This window comes from Crassostrea angulata, chromosome 4 (assembly GCF_025612915.1).
Source record: "Crassostrea angulata isolate pt1a10 chromosome 4, ASM2561291v2, whole genome shotgun sequence".
In the NCBI taxonomy this organism is placed as follows: domain Eukaryota; kingdom Metazoa; phylum Mollusca; class Bivalvia; order Ostreida; family Ostreidae; genus Magallana; species Magallana angulata.
In genome coordinates, this window is record NC_069114.1 from 44983645 (window position 1) to 45004360 (window position 20716).

Genomic DNA, 20716 nt, shown 5'->3' on the forward strand with positions numbered 1-20716 from the left:
ATGTTAACATGCAGTAATTTAAGAATTACATGTCAACATAAGTAAGAAGTTGCAAGTAAACATAAAAAAGTTGCATGTCAACATATTTACGTCGCATGTCAACATAAATTATTTGCATGTCAATATTATAAGTTGCATTTTGACAAAACTAATTTGCATGTTGACATAAAAATTTAACTCGCATGGTCATCATGTTTAATTTGCAATATAAATTAGAAATAACTTGCATTTCGACAAAAATAATTATAAGTAGCATCTGTGCGGTATTTGATATTTTTGAAGAATTTCTTTTTTTCTTTTTTTTCAGTTTTTTTCCCCAGTTCATTGCAATTATCTAGCATGTCTAGCATGTCATCATGATTTTGTTGCATGTTGACATATAACTATTCTGCATGTCAAGATATTTATTCTGCATATTGATATATTTGATAGAAAAATAACTTGCACTCAAAGGGCAAATTATGCCACCATGCATAAATTATGATAAAATATAAAAAATTGGCTATTTCACATTATCAGAAGAATAACAATTGAAAATGAAGTCAGGTGCGCCATCAATAAAATATTGGTTACATTTGAAGTATAACGTTATTATTTAATCTTTAATTCACACTTGTACAATTTTTATTGCATGCGCGGATCTAGAGGGGGGATCGGGGGGGGGGGGGTCCCGACCCCCCCTGGAAAATGAAAATTTATTAAATTTACATAGTAAAATTATCGCGAAAATATGCCTCGGACCCCCCCTGGCAAACACAATTATCCTTTGGACCCCCCTGGAAAAAATTTCTGGATCCGCGCATGTATTGTACATGCATTTTGATATTCTTTTGATATCTATAATTGTTTTTTGGGGTTTTTTTGTTAATCATTTGTCTCGAGACATGTGTAGCACATGTTCCTCACGTTCTGCCAATAGTCCAATCCGTCTTGTTAAAACAGTTTTATCAAGTACATCTAGAAAAATAAATAAATGTAATTTTCTCGAAATAAGAGCCATTCTAAATACATTGTTAAAAGGGCAAATACCGGCGTGTTAACAAACAAGGTAGAACCATTTTTAAAAGACCTTGGACTTTCAGTAGGGCGTGGCTATCTATTTCTTGCGTCAAAACAAGTTAAAAATGACGCGGTTTCAAGCGAAATATGCACCGATTGCGTAGTCCTAGCTCAAAAGCCAGACAAATCTTGTTGATTTCAAAGAGCCATGGCTGAGTGGCCAGCAATGAAACAGACAGGCCTACGTAACATTGCTGTTTGACACATCTACCCAAAGTCCAAGCTCTTGTTAAATGATTATATTTACATTCTACTGTGTTTTTCCATTAAATTCCGTGATGTTTAAATGCCTCTAAATGCAACAAGTAGTCAAAGGTCAAATTGGCGAGTTTTATTATGACGTCACAAACGTTGAACGCTGTAAACTGCAACGTCACAAGCGAAAATCAAAGTTCACGCTTATGGCTGTTACTGTGGCTCTTCCATTAATATTAACTTACCCTTAGGATAAGATAGGAATTTTAAGGTATGAATCACATTTGCAGACAAGGCAAGAAGTTAAAAAAAAATGTAAATATAAGCATTAAATCATGATTTTTTGAAGTATACACTCTCATAACTGCAGCGGTGTGTGCATACAAATTTTCATAACGCGCTAACGCGCGTTACTCAATTTGTATGCACACACCGCTGCAGTTATGAGAGTGTATACTTCAAAAAATCATGATTCAATGCTATACTCAACACTAAAATAGCAAAGATTCATTACTTTTTTTTAACAAGTCTTAATGATAAACTGAACATTAAACAAACAAAAACGTATCTTTGCGTAAGGGTGATATAAGGATTAAGCTATCTAAGTTTCTTTCATTTACATATTTGGTTCATCGAATTTCAACTCAAATAATCATGCCTATTATGGATAATAATATATACATGTAATACCAATATGTGTTTTCAGATAAGAATTGATATTTGTGGGACAAAAGTTAATAAAACTTTTGATAATTATGATAACAGTTACGCAGCATCGGGGGGGGGGGGGGTCCCGCCCTTTTTTTTGACACAGGAAAGATTTTTCTTAAAATTACATATAAATGATTAAATTACCACGGATTGGGGCCCCCCTCCCACTAATTGCCGTTAAGACGCATTACCCCACCCCCACGGATTAATATTTTCATGATTTTGAAAAGTTGACGTTTTATGGTGGTTTTTGGGAGCTTGTCAAGAATTTTTGGATGAGCGAGGTTAATAATTGCCCCCCCCCCCCCCTTTAAAAAAAACCGATGCTACATGGACGTACGTGAATAATATACATGTATTGATAATGTGTGTAGCATTGTAAAATATTTCAGTCAATCTTGACGAATCTCGCTGAGGTTTATTTAATTCTAAAGATTGTACATAGCTACTTTTGTACATATGCTTAAAAGGTCAATATATGAATGTGTTATATATAGATATATCGAACTGCAACACTAAATTCCTTATTTTTTCCCATATATTAACTTTCTGCAACACTTTTTTAACGCAAGTGTCTAGTTGGAAACTATTATAGTTTAAAACTGTCGTGTTCTGACGATGGATTTCATTTTTTTTAATCGTGCTAAATGCATGCACAAGTTTATTATTACAAAGCATTAGGCCTACACAATTTAGTGAATTTCTTTATATATAGGTCTTATATTCCTTCCTCATCACTAAAATTGAACTATATGGTTAAAAAAAGCCATAATATCTACTAAATGATCATTTGATTTTCTAACATTTTGCAAACTCCACAAGGTTAAAATTATCAACTGTGCTAAATGTCCTTGACCTTAGATAAGAAAAGCTTCTATGTGACACTGATTGCTCGTGAACGCAGAGCGAACCAAGAAATCATACTTAGCAAAAAGATGTGATGTAGATCTAGTTTGTTGCTGATGAAACCCTTTTAGGTTGCACCTTGTAAAAAGAATAATTCAACTGTGCTGATTTAACAACATGTCATGAATTAAGAGCTTGTCAAAAAAGAACAGGACCGAATTGTTTTGGGTCGAAATCGACCTGCTCGTTTATTTTCTTTCCGTTGTTTTCCTCTATGCAGACGAAATAAGGATGGACGGAGAGTTTATAAAATTGACTTTAAATTTGTTATGTTCCACTGTGTGTTGTGTGATTGGCCTAACAGTGGTTTTAGCAGCTATAGGAAAGTCACTTGGAATAAGAAAACTATACACAAGTGTGTTACTCAGTATATTTGAGGTAAAGTTCCCTATCTATTTATCCTCTGTTTTCATTCATGCCGTTGAACCGGTTCTGTAATTATCAACAATCCATAATTCTTGCATCACAAATTAAATGAACTATCAATACGGTTACTATAGTCCTTTAACGTAGGTGCTGAATATACGTATCTTACACATGTTTAAATTGTTAACATTTTTCATTCAATAAACACTACATTAAAAAATATAATAGATTTTTATTCTCATATCTGTATTCAGAATATTATTTATATACATATACACAGAAATGAATTTGTATATGTAAGTAATATATTTAACTATACAACACAGGGCATTATATGTGTTCAGTCAAATATGAAATTAAACTGTCATCACTCTTCAACTTCTAGAGTTTTCTATAGCTACATGTAAGTGCATGCGCATGGTTTGTTAATCATTATAATAGGACAGTTTTTGTAATATATGCTTATATATTTATATATATTTTTTTAACTTCTTGCCTTGTCTGCAAATGTGATTTATACCATAGAATTCTTATTTAATCCTATGGGTAAGTTCATATTAATGGAAGAGTCACTGTAAGAGCCACGAACATGAACTTTAATTTTCGCCTGTGACGTTGCAGTTTGCAGTGTTCAACGTTTGTGTCGTCATAATAAAACTCTTCATTTTAACCTTTGTGTACCCAGTGTGTATTACAGTGTTATAACTGCTATAGCTTTCAACACACTTTACACGCTAAAAATATGTGGAATGTAAATATATGTATTTCCATGCCAAACAAATAAATTAGATTTTAAAAAAAGCTGTTTTCTCCCCTAATCCCTAATAGAAAATGCAGGAAAATGATAAGACTTTGATTTTAGCAAAAGCTCATATACTCAATCTTAGTAGTGATGCCTCTTGTCCATTGCCAATGCCATTGGTTATTTGAAAAGTATTTTTTGCATTTTTATTTAAATATATATGTTACATTAATGTGGGAGATAAAATTCAAATTGAATGCTTTTAAAAACTTTGGTGAAATTCAGATAATAAGAGGCATAATAAAAAAGAAACAATAAGCTGTAAGCTCAACAATGAATTATACAGGTCTCAAAGATTTAATGTGTCGAATGCAAGTTTGAGCTGAACAATCACATTATATTTTGATTTTTCCATGATCTATGGAATCAGATCTATCAAACCACAACTTGCAATATGCTCCACATATTGTGTTACAGTGATGTTACAGAGTGAAAGCTATAATATCTGTAGCAGCAAGTGTATATTCTTTATTTTTATTTTAGTTTGGCAAATCCAAGATAGAGAGGTATGAAAAACAGCGATACCAAAGAGAACCAAAAGATTCGGAGAGTCACGATGACTCGGACAGGTCGGACAAAGAAACGACAAAAAATGGAGGTTTGTATCAATATAAGGAACTAGTTGTCCTTCCTAGTGTGTATTGATTAGATGAAACACTAATTAAATGAAAATTGCTGTATGCAGTGATGTTACCAATATACCCATTACAGATACAGCCTAGCTTATGCTATCTCTCTTCTCTATGCTCTTGAATTTTCATACTTTATATGAATGAAAAGAAGAATATATTGGATAAGTTTTTATATTTTTAAATCAGTTTAGATTTACTTCTTACTTGTGTGTATATATGAAATGGTAACTTTGAACCTATTTTTGTCCTTTTTGCATTGTATATCAAAAAAAGATGTATCATCAATGTAGCATACACAAAAATATCATAGTTTAAATGTTTTTGTTTAAATGTGGAAATTTTTTTTCATTACCCACTGACAAACAGTTCATAATACATAGGTTAATTAGATACATACATTGGTACTGGGATTGTATCAAACAGTTTATCTCTTATCTGTAGCTCTCTGTTGACAGGTGTCTATTTTTATGATTGATATGCACATACTCGCAAACACATACAGGGACTTTGTGTGGGATGAACCTTAATCAAACATCTTTAGACTCGAGGGTGATTGTTCGATAGGGTAGACCAACACTCGGCTCGTGGGAGCCTGAAACGCTCACTTTAGTTTTGCCTTTATATCACCATTATTCCCTTATTTTAGTCAGTGTAAATATTCTGTAAAATAGTATAAAAAAATAATGTGGCTGGTAATTTTCCTCAATGTCATAGTCTAGACTTCAAGGCTAGCATCAGGAAAAAAGTCCGGGTTGTATTCGTCTAGTTCACTCTATTTTAGATTGCCTTGAAAGGTTTATTCTGGCTATTCCATGATTAGCCCTATTTAGCTAAATATTACACATTTTTAAACAGCTGTTGACACACCCATAATAAAAATTGAAAATCCCAAAAAGTATACAGATGACTATCTTTAGAAAGATCGTCAATTGATATTTAATGCTCTATGTGTATAAGTATTTAACAATTACAATGGTACATGTACGTATACCCAAGGGCCTTGCGAGCTTAAATACAACTATCAAGCTGAATGAATATATTTTCCAGATGATACCTCACTACAAGTACATGTATACTTACAATAACTATATATAGATATAAGACTATGGAAAAAGTAAATATATATATATCTACATTTGTAAATACCAGGATATCATAAGATATTATAATTTTATCCTACATTTATATGATACACATAGTGTTGCATTAATCTAGAGATAAATGAATTTTTGTAGTACTTGTAGTACTTAGGACAGATCTACATAGAAATAATTTTCACTAATCTGTCTGATGAATCTGTACATTGAGAAAACAATTCTTATATACGCATATTGTTTTATCATACAGTTGTGTAATAAGCATATCAACTCCACGTGTGTGTATAGTTCATAACTATCAGGGCACAGGACTTTGACAAGTAGTAGGTCATTATAACCATCCAGTAAGGTATATGATGTTGTATATCAACATAATTTGAACAATAAGATATGCCTCCAAAGAAAAGGTTTTTGATCCATAATGCAAAGTTATGTTTAAAATTGAAATTGGCCACATGCAATTGAATGAGTTTTCTTAAAACTCTTGATATGTATCCAATTACTGAAAAGGTTTCATTTCCCCTGAAAAATTTACCTTGATGTATATAGAAACAAGCTCATAAAAATAGATTTGGTATTTTGGTACCAATTCTCAAGATGTAACATTGATTATTCAAAAAGCATGGTGACCCACAAACTATAATGATTTACTAAATATCAAACTTTTACACAATTTCCACATATTACGATATTTATATATATTATGTGAAAAGATGAACTTTTGAAAATTTGTGGTGTTGAAACAGTCAGGGGTGAAACTGAAATCCATTATATTAAAAAAGTAACTGAGTAGAATTGTCATTTTTACTAACTGTTTTTCTGTAGGTGACCCTCTAATACAGAGAGACATTGCCATAGACGCTTACCAAGGAATCCGTATTCCGTCCAATCGGGCCGATTATGACCTCACAAATCTTAAGAAAGAATTCCACATGTCAGATATCATGTATTTTGCAAAATGTGGAGTAGAGGTACTGTACAATTACAAACGCATGATCATTTATTTTTTTTTTTTCAGTAAAACCATTTAATGAAAATAATATTATTAACCAAATGTTATTGATGTGCAAGAAAAATTCAGAAGATTTGTAAGACCTTTGTCATCACAAATATTTCTTGCCACAACTAAGCTCTTAGGTGTATTGTTTTAGATTATTTTAAGGCTTGGTATTCAAGCAGCCTACCACAAGTTAGATGGTAGATTATGCAATAAAGTTTATTTAGGTTTGTTTAAAGTAATTTTATTCCTTACGGTATTCTGTATGAATATACATGTACTTCTTACGAAATACAAAAAATGTGTAATTTGTATTGCATCAATATATTTCATTAAATATCTAGTAAAAATATGAATGCTTATGAAAGAATGTTCTATGCATGCATGTGTGTTACAATTATTGAGGCACATATTTTTGTTCTTATTTTGAATCATTATTGCACTTCTCTATATCTTTTAAATTTCAGACAATTATTGAAGATGAAGTAACAAAGTGTTTCACAGCTGAAGGTATGGCTATCAAATGCTTACTTTAATTACCATCATATGAGGGGGGTGGGGTCGTAATTATTGCAATATTGCAAAACTGGTTTAAGTTGTTTGAGTACATCCCATTTCTTAGTTATTAATGGTCCTAGCTTCACCAACTTGCATATATATGGTGTATCTTAATAGGCATAGCAGTACTTAGGAGTTAGGAACTAGACAAAATTTGATGCTGATCAATCCTATTACACCCCTTTTGAAGAAGAGAGGGCGTATTGCTTTGCTGTGTCTGTCTTTCTATTGGTCTGTTGTTTGGTCCTCCTACAATTTCCATTCATTTTCTTTGCAGAGGTTGACCATACTGAAATAAATTTTGGTATACTGATTTATCATAATAATATCTAGGTCATATCCAATTATTTGCAGTTTCTGTTCATTTCCTTCGCAGAGGTCTCCAAAAGAGAAGGCATAAGTGTTTCACAAACATCTTGTTTTTATTCATGATCAAATGTTAGTTCCTTGTTGCATAATATTACATATGACCTTGACCATTTTTCAACTAAAAAGATCATGCATCATATATGATAGGAACATTATCTAAAATTACATGACAGTAAAGTCTTTGTAAAATATTATTATATAGAAACATAAGTTCATTGGGATGAGATGTATTTCTGATCCGTAAATTTTTACCAATGTACAGGGTGAAGCATATATCGGTATTTTCTATAAGTATATGGTAAAATTGCTTTATAATAACCATTGTTACATTTTGAAATTATATCAATTCAGTAATTCCATTTTTTATGATAAAGAATAATTCATTAGGGCAATACCAGGAAACATCATTTAAATTATGTTTATTGCCCTGGTTATTTTCTTATTACATTTTTTTTATGATTTTCAGAGTTACGCACATGGAATTTCCTTACTAGAACTACGCATGGCCACCAGTATGTTAGGTGAGTCAGTGAACTATTGCATGAATGAGTATGATTAAAAGCAAGATATTTCATTGATGGTTTCATAAATTTATACAGCTAAAAATTGATGATCTGTGAATGGTATGCCGAACGCTAGACATCTTTATTGGTGCTTTTTTACCAGCAATCAATACACTTATGAATTGTACAGCACTGTTTAAATTTATGGCAGCTGTGAGCATTATCTTTACAGCTTATTTCGTCTACATAAAGATTTACCGTATCATCTTCGCTAGAGCTGTAAAGGATCGAATTGGATCATAAACTTTCGGCAAGCAAAGATAAAATAATATAAAAGTTCTGAAACACTTAACCATTAATTGATATATTTTGGGCATATTTTTTGGTAGAAGTTTTTTTTCATCACTATTAAAAATAGAAGATTTCTTTGTCTCCCAAATATATCAATACATTGTAATTTGTATAAAAGATACTGGTCAAGTGGAAAACAAGTTTGGAGGTCTGTCATTCAACTAAAGAGTTAAGGCCATTGATAGAGGTCAAAGGTCAGATTTACATCAATGAAACTCAATGGTGTTTGTGGGGACATACAACTATAGTTTCACAAACTCAACTCGTTTAAATTAACAACAGCAAGAATTTGTCCTGGAACAGATATTTGTAAATCTATGGACATACCAGTACATATTTATATTGAGATTCAGAAATGAATTTACAGTTGTTAGTCTTGCACTTTTGAAAATTTTCAAGGAGGAAAATTTTTCATCAAAAAATATTTTTTGATATCCAGTGAAATAGACGAATTAGTTTTTGGGATGAACTACATAATTTCAGCTTCAGTGCTTTAGATTGCAAATATCAAGTGCAGTGTTAATTAATTATGCCCTCTTACTAGAAGGGAGGGTATATTGCTTTGCTGCTGTCTGTCTGTCTGTCGGTTTGTTGGTCCACCAACAGTTTATGTTTATTTTCTTCACAGAGGATGCACATATTCAAATGAAATTCAGTATACAGATTTATCAGAAAATAATATCTAGGTCAAGTTTAATTTTGGGTTCGATCGAGCAAAGTTGACAGAGTTATGCCCCTTTGACTTAGAAAACATCAAATTATTTGCAGTTTCGATCTGTTTATTTTCTTTGTGGATGTTCCTTTAGAGGGGAAAGGGGGGGGGGGGGTGGCATAAGTGTTTCACAAACATCTCTTGTTTTATGGAGACATGCTTATTTTATACTGTATGTCATACAAAATTGGTATTATATTTTTTATTGTCTTGTCAGTTCATGATGATGAGACTGATTTTGTAGTGTATGGTATTTTGTTGTTTGGTAGTTTGACACTTGTTGCAATTTCAACTGTGCAATGATATTAAGACTGATATATTTAACTAAGCTGTAAACATCACTGTCATTACTATACATCTATACTAATGATATGTTGGTTGATATACATGTACATATGTGCCAGCTATAGTGTTTAATACATGTACAACATATGTAGCTTTTTCTGTTTCAGTGTTCGTCTTACAGTTCTTTGGTGTTTAGGATGTTTGTTGCGATATCTTCTTTTACCATTCCGGTAAGTATGCAAGTACAATTTCCCTTCCACCGCTATCCTGTATAAAGACAATTTAAAAAAAATAGTGTTAACACTCCAAAACACAAACGATACAGACAGACTTGCTATGTTAAAGTACTCTTTAATTGTTACAGTACTCTTCACATACAAATTTTTAAATAAATACCAGTACATATTAGATATTGTATCAAAAAAACATATGACGTTTTACATAATAATGATAAAGAAAATATTTTGATATCTTCTCAAAAACCAATCAGTCGGAAGCATCCTTATGTAAAGTAGATTCAAGTTTATTTAAATTATGATCCTTAGGGATAAAATGGACCACATTATGTGAGGGGGGGGGGGGGGGTTTACATAGTGGCAATGAAATTTAAACTTGTTAAAATTCTCTTCTCAAAACCATTTTTCCAGAAGGCCTTTTGTGTTGAAGCATCCTTAGGCAGTGTAGATTCAAGTTTGTTCAAGTCATAATCCAAAATGGTAGGGTGGGGCCATTATGGCGGAGGGGGTGTCAATTTTATTATTAAGGAAGATTAAGAGATATTTAGAGAAAATTCTTTTAAAATCTTATGGAAAAGCAATCAGTCAAAAAAGCTGAAATTCTGTAATAGCACAGGCTGTGCAGATTAAAGTTTGATCAAACCATGCTCCTCTGGAGAAAAGTGGGGCCACAAAGGGGGGGATTTTTAAATCACTACTAATAAAGGAATAGAGAAAAATTTCTCACAAAAACTAAAACTAGAAAAGGGGCATGGTAAAATATGTGGATAAAAATCAGCGCTTTTTGTGCAAGATCTACTGTACTTATTTGTCAAGAAATTTTGAATTTGATACTGTAATGCTGATTTGATCAGAGTTAAAGCTTTTGTTGCTCAGGTGAGAAAAGTGGCCTCTTGTGTATTTCATACATGTCAATTAATGTGTATTTATGATTTTTTCCAGGTTGGTATTGTTATCCATAGGCCTGAGTTGGCTATTAATATCAACAGCAGTTATAGGCTTACTACCTGATATTAGGTGAGGGTGGTTTATTATGTTCATACCTGTTAACCCTGCAGCATTTAGTGGGGGTCTCCTGTGAAATAACAGGAAATTTTTAAATATGATGTTACTTTGAATTTCTTTAAGTAATCTATTTTAAGTGTAGTTTTTCTGGAGGTAATCTAATAGTTGAAAAGAATGTTTAAGATCTAGAGAATGAAAAAGGAAAAAAATATATATAAATGATCAATGGTGTAGTTTATTTGTCTCCCTTTATGCCATATTCTATTTGTATCAGAATTAAATGGTATTAATAGAATATGAACAACATATACTTGATCAGCTAGATCAGACCTCTTAAAAATAATTATTTGTGTCAGAATTATTTAATTGCCAGGGATAGAAATTTTTTATGATTTGTATCTGTGGCTTGAATCTTGATTTTATTCATGATTGTACACTGTGTTATTAGCGCATGTTCCTGTAGAGTGTATAGTACTGGGATATTGCCAAGTTTAATGGTCAAGAAATGTTGGGGTTTTTTCAGTTTAAGAAGACAATTGAATAGATATGCTTCCCTGATCTGCCATAGAATTCTGTGTAGAGCTTGTTCTGCTGTTGTCACATACCATGGAAGGTTGGTCAAACATTGTCAAGCTAAACAAAATCATTTACTTTATTTATTACACACTAAAATCGAAATGAGAGTCTAATTTAAATAAACCATTATGATAATTGTTATTAACTCTAAGTTTAATCACATCATCCTTACATGCTAAAAACTTTATATTGTATTAATAGTAAGATGAATTATTTCATGAATTTTAAATATATTCCAACAAAGATACAGCATGAAGTCATGCTTTTAGCAAATTCAGACTTTGAATTCAGTTTCATTCTCCTTTAAAGTTAATTCTACAGATTGATTATTTATTGGATATGAAAAATTATCCTTAAAATGATATGGATTTTTGTTTTATCCCTGAAACTTGGTTAAATATATGTACAAGTTTTACTGTAGTTATAAATAATATATTTTTTAAAATGTCTGTACTCTAAATTTCACATCAGAGTGAGGACTTTTTCACTGCCAAAACTTCTTAACCTTGCATTCTTTGTGTTTGCAGAGAAAACATGGTCAAGAATGGGATCTGTGTTGCCAACCACACGTCTCCTCTGGATGTCATCATTCTGTCCTGTGATAACTGCTACTCTCTGGTTAGTAAAGGACTAGTGATAATTAAGGAACAACATGTTCTCAGATTTGATTTATATTGTAATGCAGCTCTAGTGAAAGAAAATATTTCCATTCACTGTCCTCTGACCAAGTCAACATTTGTGTCTTCAGGTCCAACAAATAATATGTTGCCCTCGTACCCAGTCAGTAACTTTTCATTATTAAAATAATTCTACAAATTGTATATTTAATTTGTTAAACCCTTAAAAATATTTTTCTATGTACTAGTTCTTTCTAACAAAAAAAGTTCAACAAAACAAATGTCAATTCAACTGGTTTAACAAATTTGATGTGTCCAGTTTGCCAGTCCAACATAAAAGTTGTTAGACTGCTACACCACTGCTAATTATTATCATTAGATCTCGGCAAAAAAGAAAAAGCCGCCTAGCTGTGCAACATGAATGGCTGGTTGCTACTTGAAATGATATACTTGTATCTATAGCAAAGGTTTAATTATAAAACAGTTGTTGACTGCATGTGCTTGGGGTAACATGATTTGTTTAGACCTTCAAAAAAAAATGTTGCCTTTTGCCTTGGGCAACATTTGTGTCTTCAGGTCCAACAAATCATATGTTGCCCTCATGCATACCCAGTCAATAACTGTATATTAGCGACCTATTTGTACATGGTAGAATATGATTTTTTTTAACAAATTCATGAATTTTAATTAGCATATTTCTGATTGCACCTATTGTTATATTGTATATGTATGATTGGCAATAAGCAACGATGTAACTTTTTGCCAAAAACACAAAAAATAATAATACACCGCCAATGTAGTATGTTTACAGTAATGTAAATTAGGGAGATTTTTTATGTATTCTGTATTTCATGGTCTGTTTGATATAATACATAACAAACCCATTGATCCCTGTAGGTGGGACAGAGACACGGGGGGTTCCTGGGACTGGTCATGAAGTTACTGGCCCGGACTGCTGATCACATCTACTTCGAGCGGTCGGAAGTTAAAGACCGATTTATTGTTGCCAAAAGGTAAGAAAAATCAGTTTGGGTGGTGGAAAGATTTATGATTGTCAGCCCATGTGCACTACAAAATTATGTAATTGAATTTAGAACTTAAATGATATTTTTCTGAATAGATTATGTTTTTAATTGGCAATTATAAATAGGTTGATTTGCTTGTAAAAAATCTGGTAATAGAAGTTATAGACTATAAGTTTGGACAATGCTAGCTTGTTTATACAATCATTTTGACTTTGGATCATGTAGCAATACAATTTTTACAATACATACTAGAAAATATATTTGAAATGAACCTCTTTATTGTGTTTCAGAATAAAAGATATAGTGATACATGTACATTTTTAACAATATGTACTGGAAAATGTTATTAAAAAAACATTGTCTTTCAGATTAAAAGAACATGTAGAAGATAAGAATAAATTACCTATTTTAATATTCCCAGAAGGTAGGTGGACTTACGTGGCGCATGTTATGTAAACGTATTTAAATTACATGTTAAGTGAAAAATATTTACCCAATTCTATTTTTCTGTGTTCATTTTCTCATGATTCCACTATTTTTCCTTGGTTTCACATTAAAAAATACATATTAGCCAATGTGAAATTAAAACAACTGTAAAATTTTAAACCATTTGGATTCAAAGATACAATGTGACGTGATAAAATAAAAATTTACATTATTGAGATTGTGATTATTCTTTACTTTCAGAATACTTTAAACCAATTTTTATTTGCGGCGACTTTATTTTGCGATTAACTATCGATAAACTGGTTCCCGACGACTAATGTTCACGACCAAACCTTATCCAGACCTGTATTGTTATGAAAACTATATAGACAAAGGATTGGTTCGCGGCGAGAAATATTCATGACGACAAGGCTCTCGCTATACTCTCGAAAATTTCTTGCACGCGAATAAAAGTTGGTTTACAGTATATGACCTCTCCAAAAACTTGTTTATTGCGATATTTTCAGGCACGTGTATAAACAATACATCTGTAATGATGTTTAAGAAAGGCAGTTTTGAAGTTAGTGATGATATTTACCCAGTAGCCATAAAGGTTGGTATGCATGTCAACATTTCCATTTCATTTTATTTATTTTCATATTGTATAAAACAACATAGAGAAAATATACAACACAGACAATATTATGCAAAAAGCAAGAGTGTATGCTGTACACATCAACCTGGAGAAATGACTCTCTTATTCATAATATTGATAAATTTACATAAGTTATTAATAAGAGCTAATTTGTTACATGAAAATAATTCAAAAAATTTGAAAGCATTTGGTCGTCTAAAATACATTGATGGTAAATAAGCTTTTCTATATTCTTGCAAATCTGGACATATCATAATGTAGTGATATTCATCGCCAATGTTATTTTTACATAAATTACAAAATCATTGATTTTTAGGTACATTGTTCTATCTCCTGTCTCAATTGGCAGTTTATGATTGCTTGTTCTAAATCTAAATCTAAGTAATGTAGTAATGTTATTCATATAAGCACCAGAGTTTAGGTAATTTCTAGGTACAAACATATCATTGGTAAATAAATTATAGATCAATCCTTTACTAGATGTGTTACAATCTGAGACCTATTTTTGTTGAAATTGGTCAATCAAAGTTTGCTTAACAACATTTAAAATCCATTTTCTACATTATGCATAAACCAGGCATAGCTTAGACCACATTCATGCAAAATATTCTGTATACATTCAACCCATTTGAAATTATAATTGTTGATTTGTGTTAGGCTATATGTAAAAAATTATACAGTATATATGAAAAATATAGTAACTTTGAGCAAAGGGTGTTAATTGACCTTTAATTAAGTTTAAGGTCATTTATTATCATTGTACATGTATTTTGTACACTTATCTCTCCTTTGTCCAATGTGGTTCATACTTCAAGCAAAGCTTACCGCAGAGAAAACTGTTCAGTGAAGTAACAAAATAATTTTCAAAACAAGGAATAAAGAGAAGCTGCAATGAAAAAGAATTTTTGATATATTATATAAATAGTGCCTGTTTGGGAGGGTAACAGTTGAAATTGACACCCCGAGAAAACCATTGTCAACCGACGTGAAGCGGAGGTTGACAATGGTTTTCGAGGGGTGTCAATTTCAACTGTTATCCTCCCAAACAGGCACTATTTATTTTGTTATACTGAATGTCTTTTTTAAAATTTTTAAGAAAATTTTACTGCTTTTATATAGGAATAACGTGAATTCTACAGCGAACCGTACGCGCATAATTTTCGCGCATGTAACATTTTTTAATGTTACCCGTTGCCAAGTGCGTTGCTAACGCTGAGGGTAATAGTAAATATTATTAACTGCGTCTTAACCAATCAGATTTCAGTATTTAACATGAAAGTATAACAATATAAATTGGCACAGGTTAAAAAAAAAGTAAGAAAAAACACACAAAATTGTGTTCACTATTGAAGTGGATATTTGAGGAAACTCAAATCTTTAGTAACTCTCTCACTCATACCTTTTAAGGAAATTTAGTTGGTCAAAATACAGTAGATTGAAAATACTACATAATAAATTCAATACAATTCAGTTTATTGACAATACTGTTGGCATACAGTCAAAATGGGATCAAATGAAAGACAAAAGAATATTATAACATAAAGGCTATAGCATGCAAGACAATTTTGTACAATACTTCATAGTCCCTGGAACTGTTTTCTCTGCTAAAAGCAACTGTTTTTTTCTGCTTAAAGCATTTATCTAAGTAGACTCATAGATTTTTGTAGTACATGTATAAAGAACCAACCAATTATTATCTGGTAAGTAAACCTTCAGAACTCTTGGTTTCTTTTGCAGTATGATAAAAGATTTGGAGATGCTTTTTGGAACAGCAGTAAAATGGGAATGGTACAACATATATTTGATCTCCTGACAAGCTGGGCTTTAGTAGCAGAGGTGTGGTATCTTCCCCCTATGCACAGAAATGTAAGTCTGTATACAATACATGTATATGCAACCCATGCCTCACTCAGGGTATAACTGTTGTTTTTAATAGTAAAAAAAAATTACATGAAATTTATAGATATGAAAATGCATGGATATTCTATTTTGAAATTTTTTTGCTTTATTTTTTTTTTTTTTTAGATTTTTTAAAAGTTATATACAGTCAGTAACGGAGAAAAAAGAGTAAATTTCTAGCCTTTGTGTACATAGACACTCACACTCAATGCACTTTTTCAGGAAAATGAAAGTGCTGTTGATTTTGCAAACAGAGTGAAAAAAGAAATAGCAAGACAAGGAGGTTTAGTGGATTTATCATGGTGAGTGTTCAATTGAACATGAAATTGGTATTTTTCACATTGGCAAATTTCATAAAGTGAATTAAAGAGGTATTTCATTAAAATACTTGTTTATCTTGAAGGGAAAATCTCTAGTTTGCAAGCAACATTTTCTCATTAGCATGAGTTTGTATTGAAACTATCATCAATTTTTTTTCTATTGGAATGTAAAGAGGATAAGATGAAATGTGAAATTTTAACTCTAGTTTGCTCTGAAATTTATGAACCAAATGAATTTCTTATGAATTAGTGTCTATCACCGTATATAAACCTACCATTAATTTACACAAATAGAAGTACAGGAAATCAGATTTTTTTAAAGCTTGCATCCAGTACCAATTTAGATGGTTATTTGACCTGTAAGATACCTTTGTTTAAAATTGGCTGTACTGCTTCAGTGCTGAGAAAAATTGCAGTTTAAGTCATGAAATTTTACTTGCAAAGATTGAAGAATGACTAATGACAACAAAGGAAATGCCTGTACATGCATTCCCAAAATATTGGCTACTTTAACTAGGAATTTACTGCTGTATCTTTAAAAATAAAGTGTGGATTAGTCAATGGCAGCTATGGCCATGGTGCTCATTATTTTCATCATTTATTGTTTAAACAGGGACGGTCAACTGAAGAGAATGAAGGTGAAGGACTCTTGGAAAACCAAAACACAGGATGACTTCAGCAAAATTCTGAAAGTAGATTGATTCAACATGCTGCTTTGTAATTTGTCGTTTGGTGCAGATTGACAACTAAATGGACTGTTTAGATGTAGATTTCAATAGTTTTATTCTATGAAGCTGTCAAGTAGTGTAAAAAAAACCCTATACTTAGTTGTTTTTTCCTTTGTATCCATATTGCATTTAATGCTGTTTTTTAAATGCACATGTTAATGTTATGTATATATTTCAAATATAAGAGGCATTATGATTTATAGTTGTAATTTGTTTCTTAGATGGGGAAATAATCCATGGTGTCTATGTTATAAATGACCATTAAGGAGAATAGACTTGTGTTAAAATGTTAAATTACGTCAAAATATATCTTTTGAAATACATCAAAAGATTGATTTAAACAAAACTTTTGTTGTTGGTTGATAAATGTAGTCAATATTTGAAGTTCAATTCTTGAGTAAATCAAACAAATGAAATATAATTTTTTTACTGTAACAAGTCTCTTCTCAGGTAATGGTCTTGGGGCCTAATAAAAAGGGTTGTAGTCTGTGTCATTTTTGAAACACAATGAGTGGAAAAATTTATTTTCTTAAATATGTGTTTACGGTAATATTGGTCAGTTTATCTTGTAACACTGTTGATGAACTTTGTATTTACTGAAATCCTTGGTGAAGAAATAATTGGTGCTACCTTGGGGTTTATTGTTCACAGATTTCCTAACTTGGGAGTAACATTTTTCTTAAATAACTCAATTTATGCCCCTTCAAATATGTACATTTGATTCATAATATCACTGTTAAGCCACAGGTATTTGCACATTGTAATTCATATCTTATATACCTGTACATTTGTACTAGTTTAAACATTTTGATAACTATAACATAAATATGAACATATGAATTACATGTTATATTCAAACTAAAATTGGAACATATTTTTGGACTATTTGAAAATCAGCAAATGAATTTATTAGTGGGTTTTTTATATACCACATTGTTTAATGTTTATCAAATCAATTGATATAAAAAGATAAAAAACTTGACATCTTTAAGTTGCAGTTTTAAAAACGATCTGGATCAACAAGAGTTCAATACCTCATATTAATATTATTGCATCTCCATAACTTAATGAATCTTATCTGTGACTGAGGTACAAAGCTATATTTACTTCTTACTTATTCTTTGTTGGTGTAGACCCTAACAATTCATTAGGGTCATGGTATTGAAATTTTGTATGATGATATGACCATGCGTGGATTTAGAGCCATACTGCCCCTCCTGGAAAATTCGTGTTTCTTAAATTTGAAATAAGTCTCGGACCCCCCTCCCCTGGAAAATTTTTCTGGATCTGCGCATGCATGACCATTGTTCAATTATATATTTTTGTACTTTTCATTGTTGTTTACAATTCAAGCTAGTGTTGATAAAGGACCCTGTATTTCAGATTTACTGCATATATAGAAGTACTATCATTTTAAACATGTATTTGTTTAATATTTCCATCTTACTGGATTGCATGTTTTCCTTTCATTATTACGGTATTTTGTAGTGTTAAACAATGAACGATGCAAATATCGGATAGTAAAACTCGTATTTGGTTACTTGGTAAATTTTAACATATTGGTAGTAAATTTGTAAAAAATATTGATAAATGGCAATATTTAAATGCATACAAACACTTTTCTTAATTTTAAATACATGTACCGTTAGACTGGTCTTGTGGTTCACAGATATATCAAAGTTTTGATGAGTTTTTGCTGTTTACTGTTAATTGATAGCATTGGTTGTGGTGGTGGGGGTGTCTCATTTAGACCTTTGCTAGTCAGAGGAACACATCAAAACGGGATTCAAAATGTGTGAAATGTAAATTATGTGAGATGGAACAATAAAATATGGTTAGGACTACAAATGTGTTAAATAATCTTTAATTATTTATTACCAGTACATTAATATTTTATTTCTATTGATAGATAAGGAGATGGGATAAATAATAGACTTGAAAATTGTAACCAAAAATTGTCTGTGTAAACGAGTACATGTACTAAAAACTGTCTGATTTGACAACACTAATATAATTTTGTTTTCCTTAGTTACAGTCTACTTAAAGTTCATATTTTAGTAATGAAAAGAAATATGTGCATCAATAAAATTAATTAATTTGGAACATGAGACTAAAATTATTCAAGTTTATTTAAATCTTTATTTCTGTCTTTCATCCTTTTTATGCTTCTACGGTGGGGATTGTAATGAGTTTTACAATAGATCAAGACATGTGTATTCAATGTAAAATATGTCTTAGTGTTCATAACCCTGTATCATGAAAGGTATGGAAGTTTGTTAAACAGAGCTAAGCCAAATTAATACAGCAATTAAAACATATTTTTGTCAACAATTAAACTTACTTGTGTATCTTATTGTCAAATATATGTTTAAATATCAAGCTTTTGATACTTCAATATTACATCATGTATTAGATTCATGCATTCATGTAATCATGTAAAATGTACTTGTGAATTTTGTTTGACCATATAGAAACAGCTGATTTGTTACCTTGTTAAAAGTCTGTGTTAAAGTATGTAAATTTGTGCAGATAATTGGAATTAAATTTCTTGCCACAATATAGCATAAGAATTGAATGCTGTTTTTGGTTTTATAAACTAACAAGCACTGAAAAAAAACTTGAACAGATTACTGGTGATATAATTATTTTTATAGATACATGTGTAAAAGGGGGAGGGGGTATGGAGAATGAAATCCATGTTTATATTCAGTTTGATGAAAAGTAGAGCTGAAAGTATATTTGATCAGCATTAATCTTTCTTAAAGGGGCATGGTCACAATTTTAATCAAATTCTATTTTTATGTTTTAATTACCGGTATTTACAATGCTTTAGAAATGCATTTCTAATGATCAAATAAAATATGAGAGTCATTCGTAGCGTTATAAGCAAGATACAGGGCTCACAACTCTTTGTCATTTAAACAAGGTTTTAGGTTTAAAACTGAAATTTTTACTTCAACGTTCAAAATGTAAACAAATGCTTTGTTTACATAGCAAATAATTTCAAGCTCTGTAACTCGCTTATAACTCAACAAATGACATTCAAATTTCGGTTGCCTATTAAAAATGCCTTTCTGAAGCATTGTGATTATTAAAATCATAAAAATAATTTTTGATCAAAATCGTGACCATGCCCCTTTACCGTTTGGAATCGAGATCTTAATTCGTCTGTAAATAATTGTCCAATAAGGCATATACATAGCATTTTTTTTCTAAACCAGTAAGAAAAATATGAAATTGCTATTCGAAATCAAACGCTCATAATATGTAGTACTTTCTAGATTTAAATGATTTATCACTTCCGTGCAAGTGTGATTTTTTTTTTGCTTTTTCATACTGATAAAATAATCTGAAAATATGTCAGTAGATTGATGTAGCATATATACTATTGTAGCGATGTCATTTAGTTTCACATGTAACATTAAACAATTGTTTATTTTGTGCATGTAGACCTATACACTTTGAATAGATCAGATTATAGAACTCTGTTGATATCAAAAAATGAGGTTTCAATCTGTGTAATTATTGAAATTAATAATGACAGTCAATGGATAATGTTCTTTTCGATCAATTTATTTAAATTTGTTTCTTGGGGGAGGGGGTAATAAATCTCTCAACGTTGAGGTGAGTTAACTTCGTGTTCCCAGTCTCATTTTGAAAACAGGTTTGCTAAATGTTTTCAATAC

The 20716-nt window shown here is 31.1% G+C and overlaps 1 protein-coding gene across 1 annotated transcript in view; it reads left to right on the plus strand.

Moving 5' to 3' along the window:
- Positions 1–2859: 2859 nt before the first annotated feature.
- LOC128179761 (uncharacterized) overlaps positions 2860–20716 on the plus strand; it is a 28804-nt gene continuing 10947 nt past the window's right edge. Inside the window, exons 1-15 of the mRNA XM_052847334.1 lie at positions 2860–3249; positions 4523–4637; positions 6594–6739; positions 7233–7275; positions 8159–8213; positions 9711–9773; positions 10722–10796; positions 11308–11397; positions 11888–11978; positions 12875–12990; positions 13371–13426; positions 13956–14041; positions 15821–15949; positions 16205–16284; positions 16916–16994. Coding sequence (XP_052703294.1) covers positions 3103–3249; positions 4523–4637; positions 6594–6739; positions 7233–7275; positions 8159–8213; positions 9711–9773; positions 10722–10796; positions 11308–11397; positions 11888–11978; positions 12875–12990; positions 13371–13426; positions 13956–14041; positions 15821–15949; positions 16205–16284; positions 16916–16994 — 1371 coding nt within the window. The 5' untranslated portion in view covers positions 2860–3102. The remainder of the gene's footprint in view (positions 3250–4522; positions 4638–6593; positions 6740–7232; positions 7276–8158; positions 8214–9710; positions 9774–10721; positions 10797–11307; positions 11398–11887; positions 11979–12874; positions 12991–13370; positions 13427–13955; positions 14042–15820; positions 15950–16204; positions 16285–16915; positions 16995–20716) is intronic.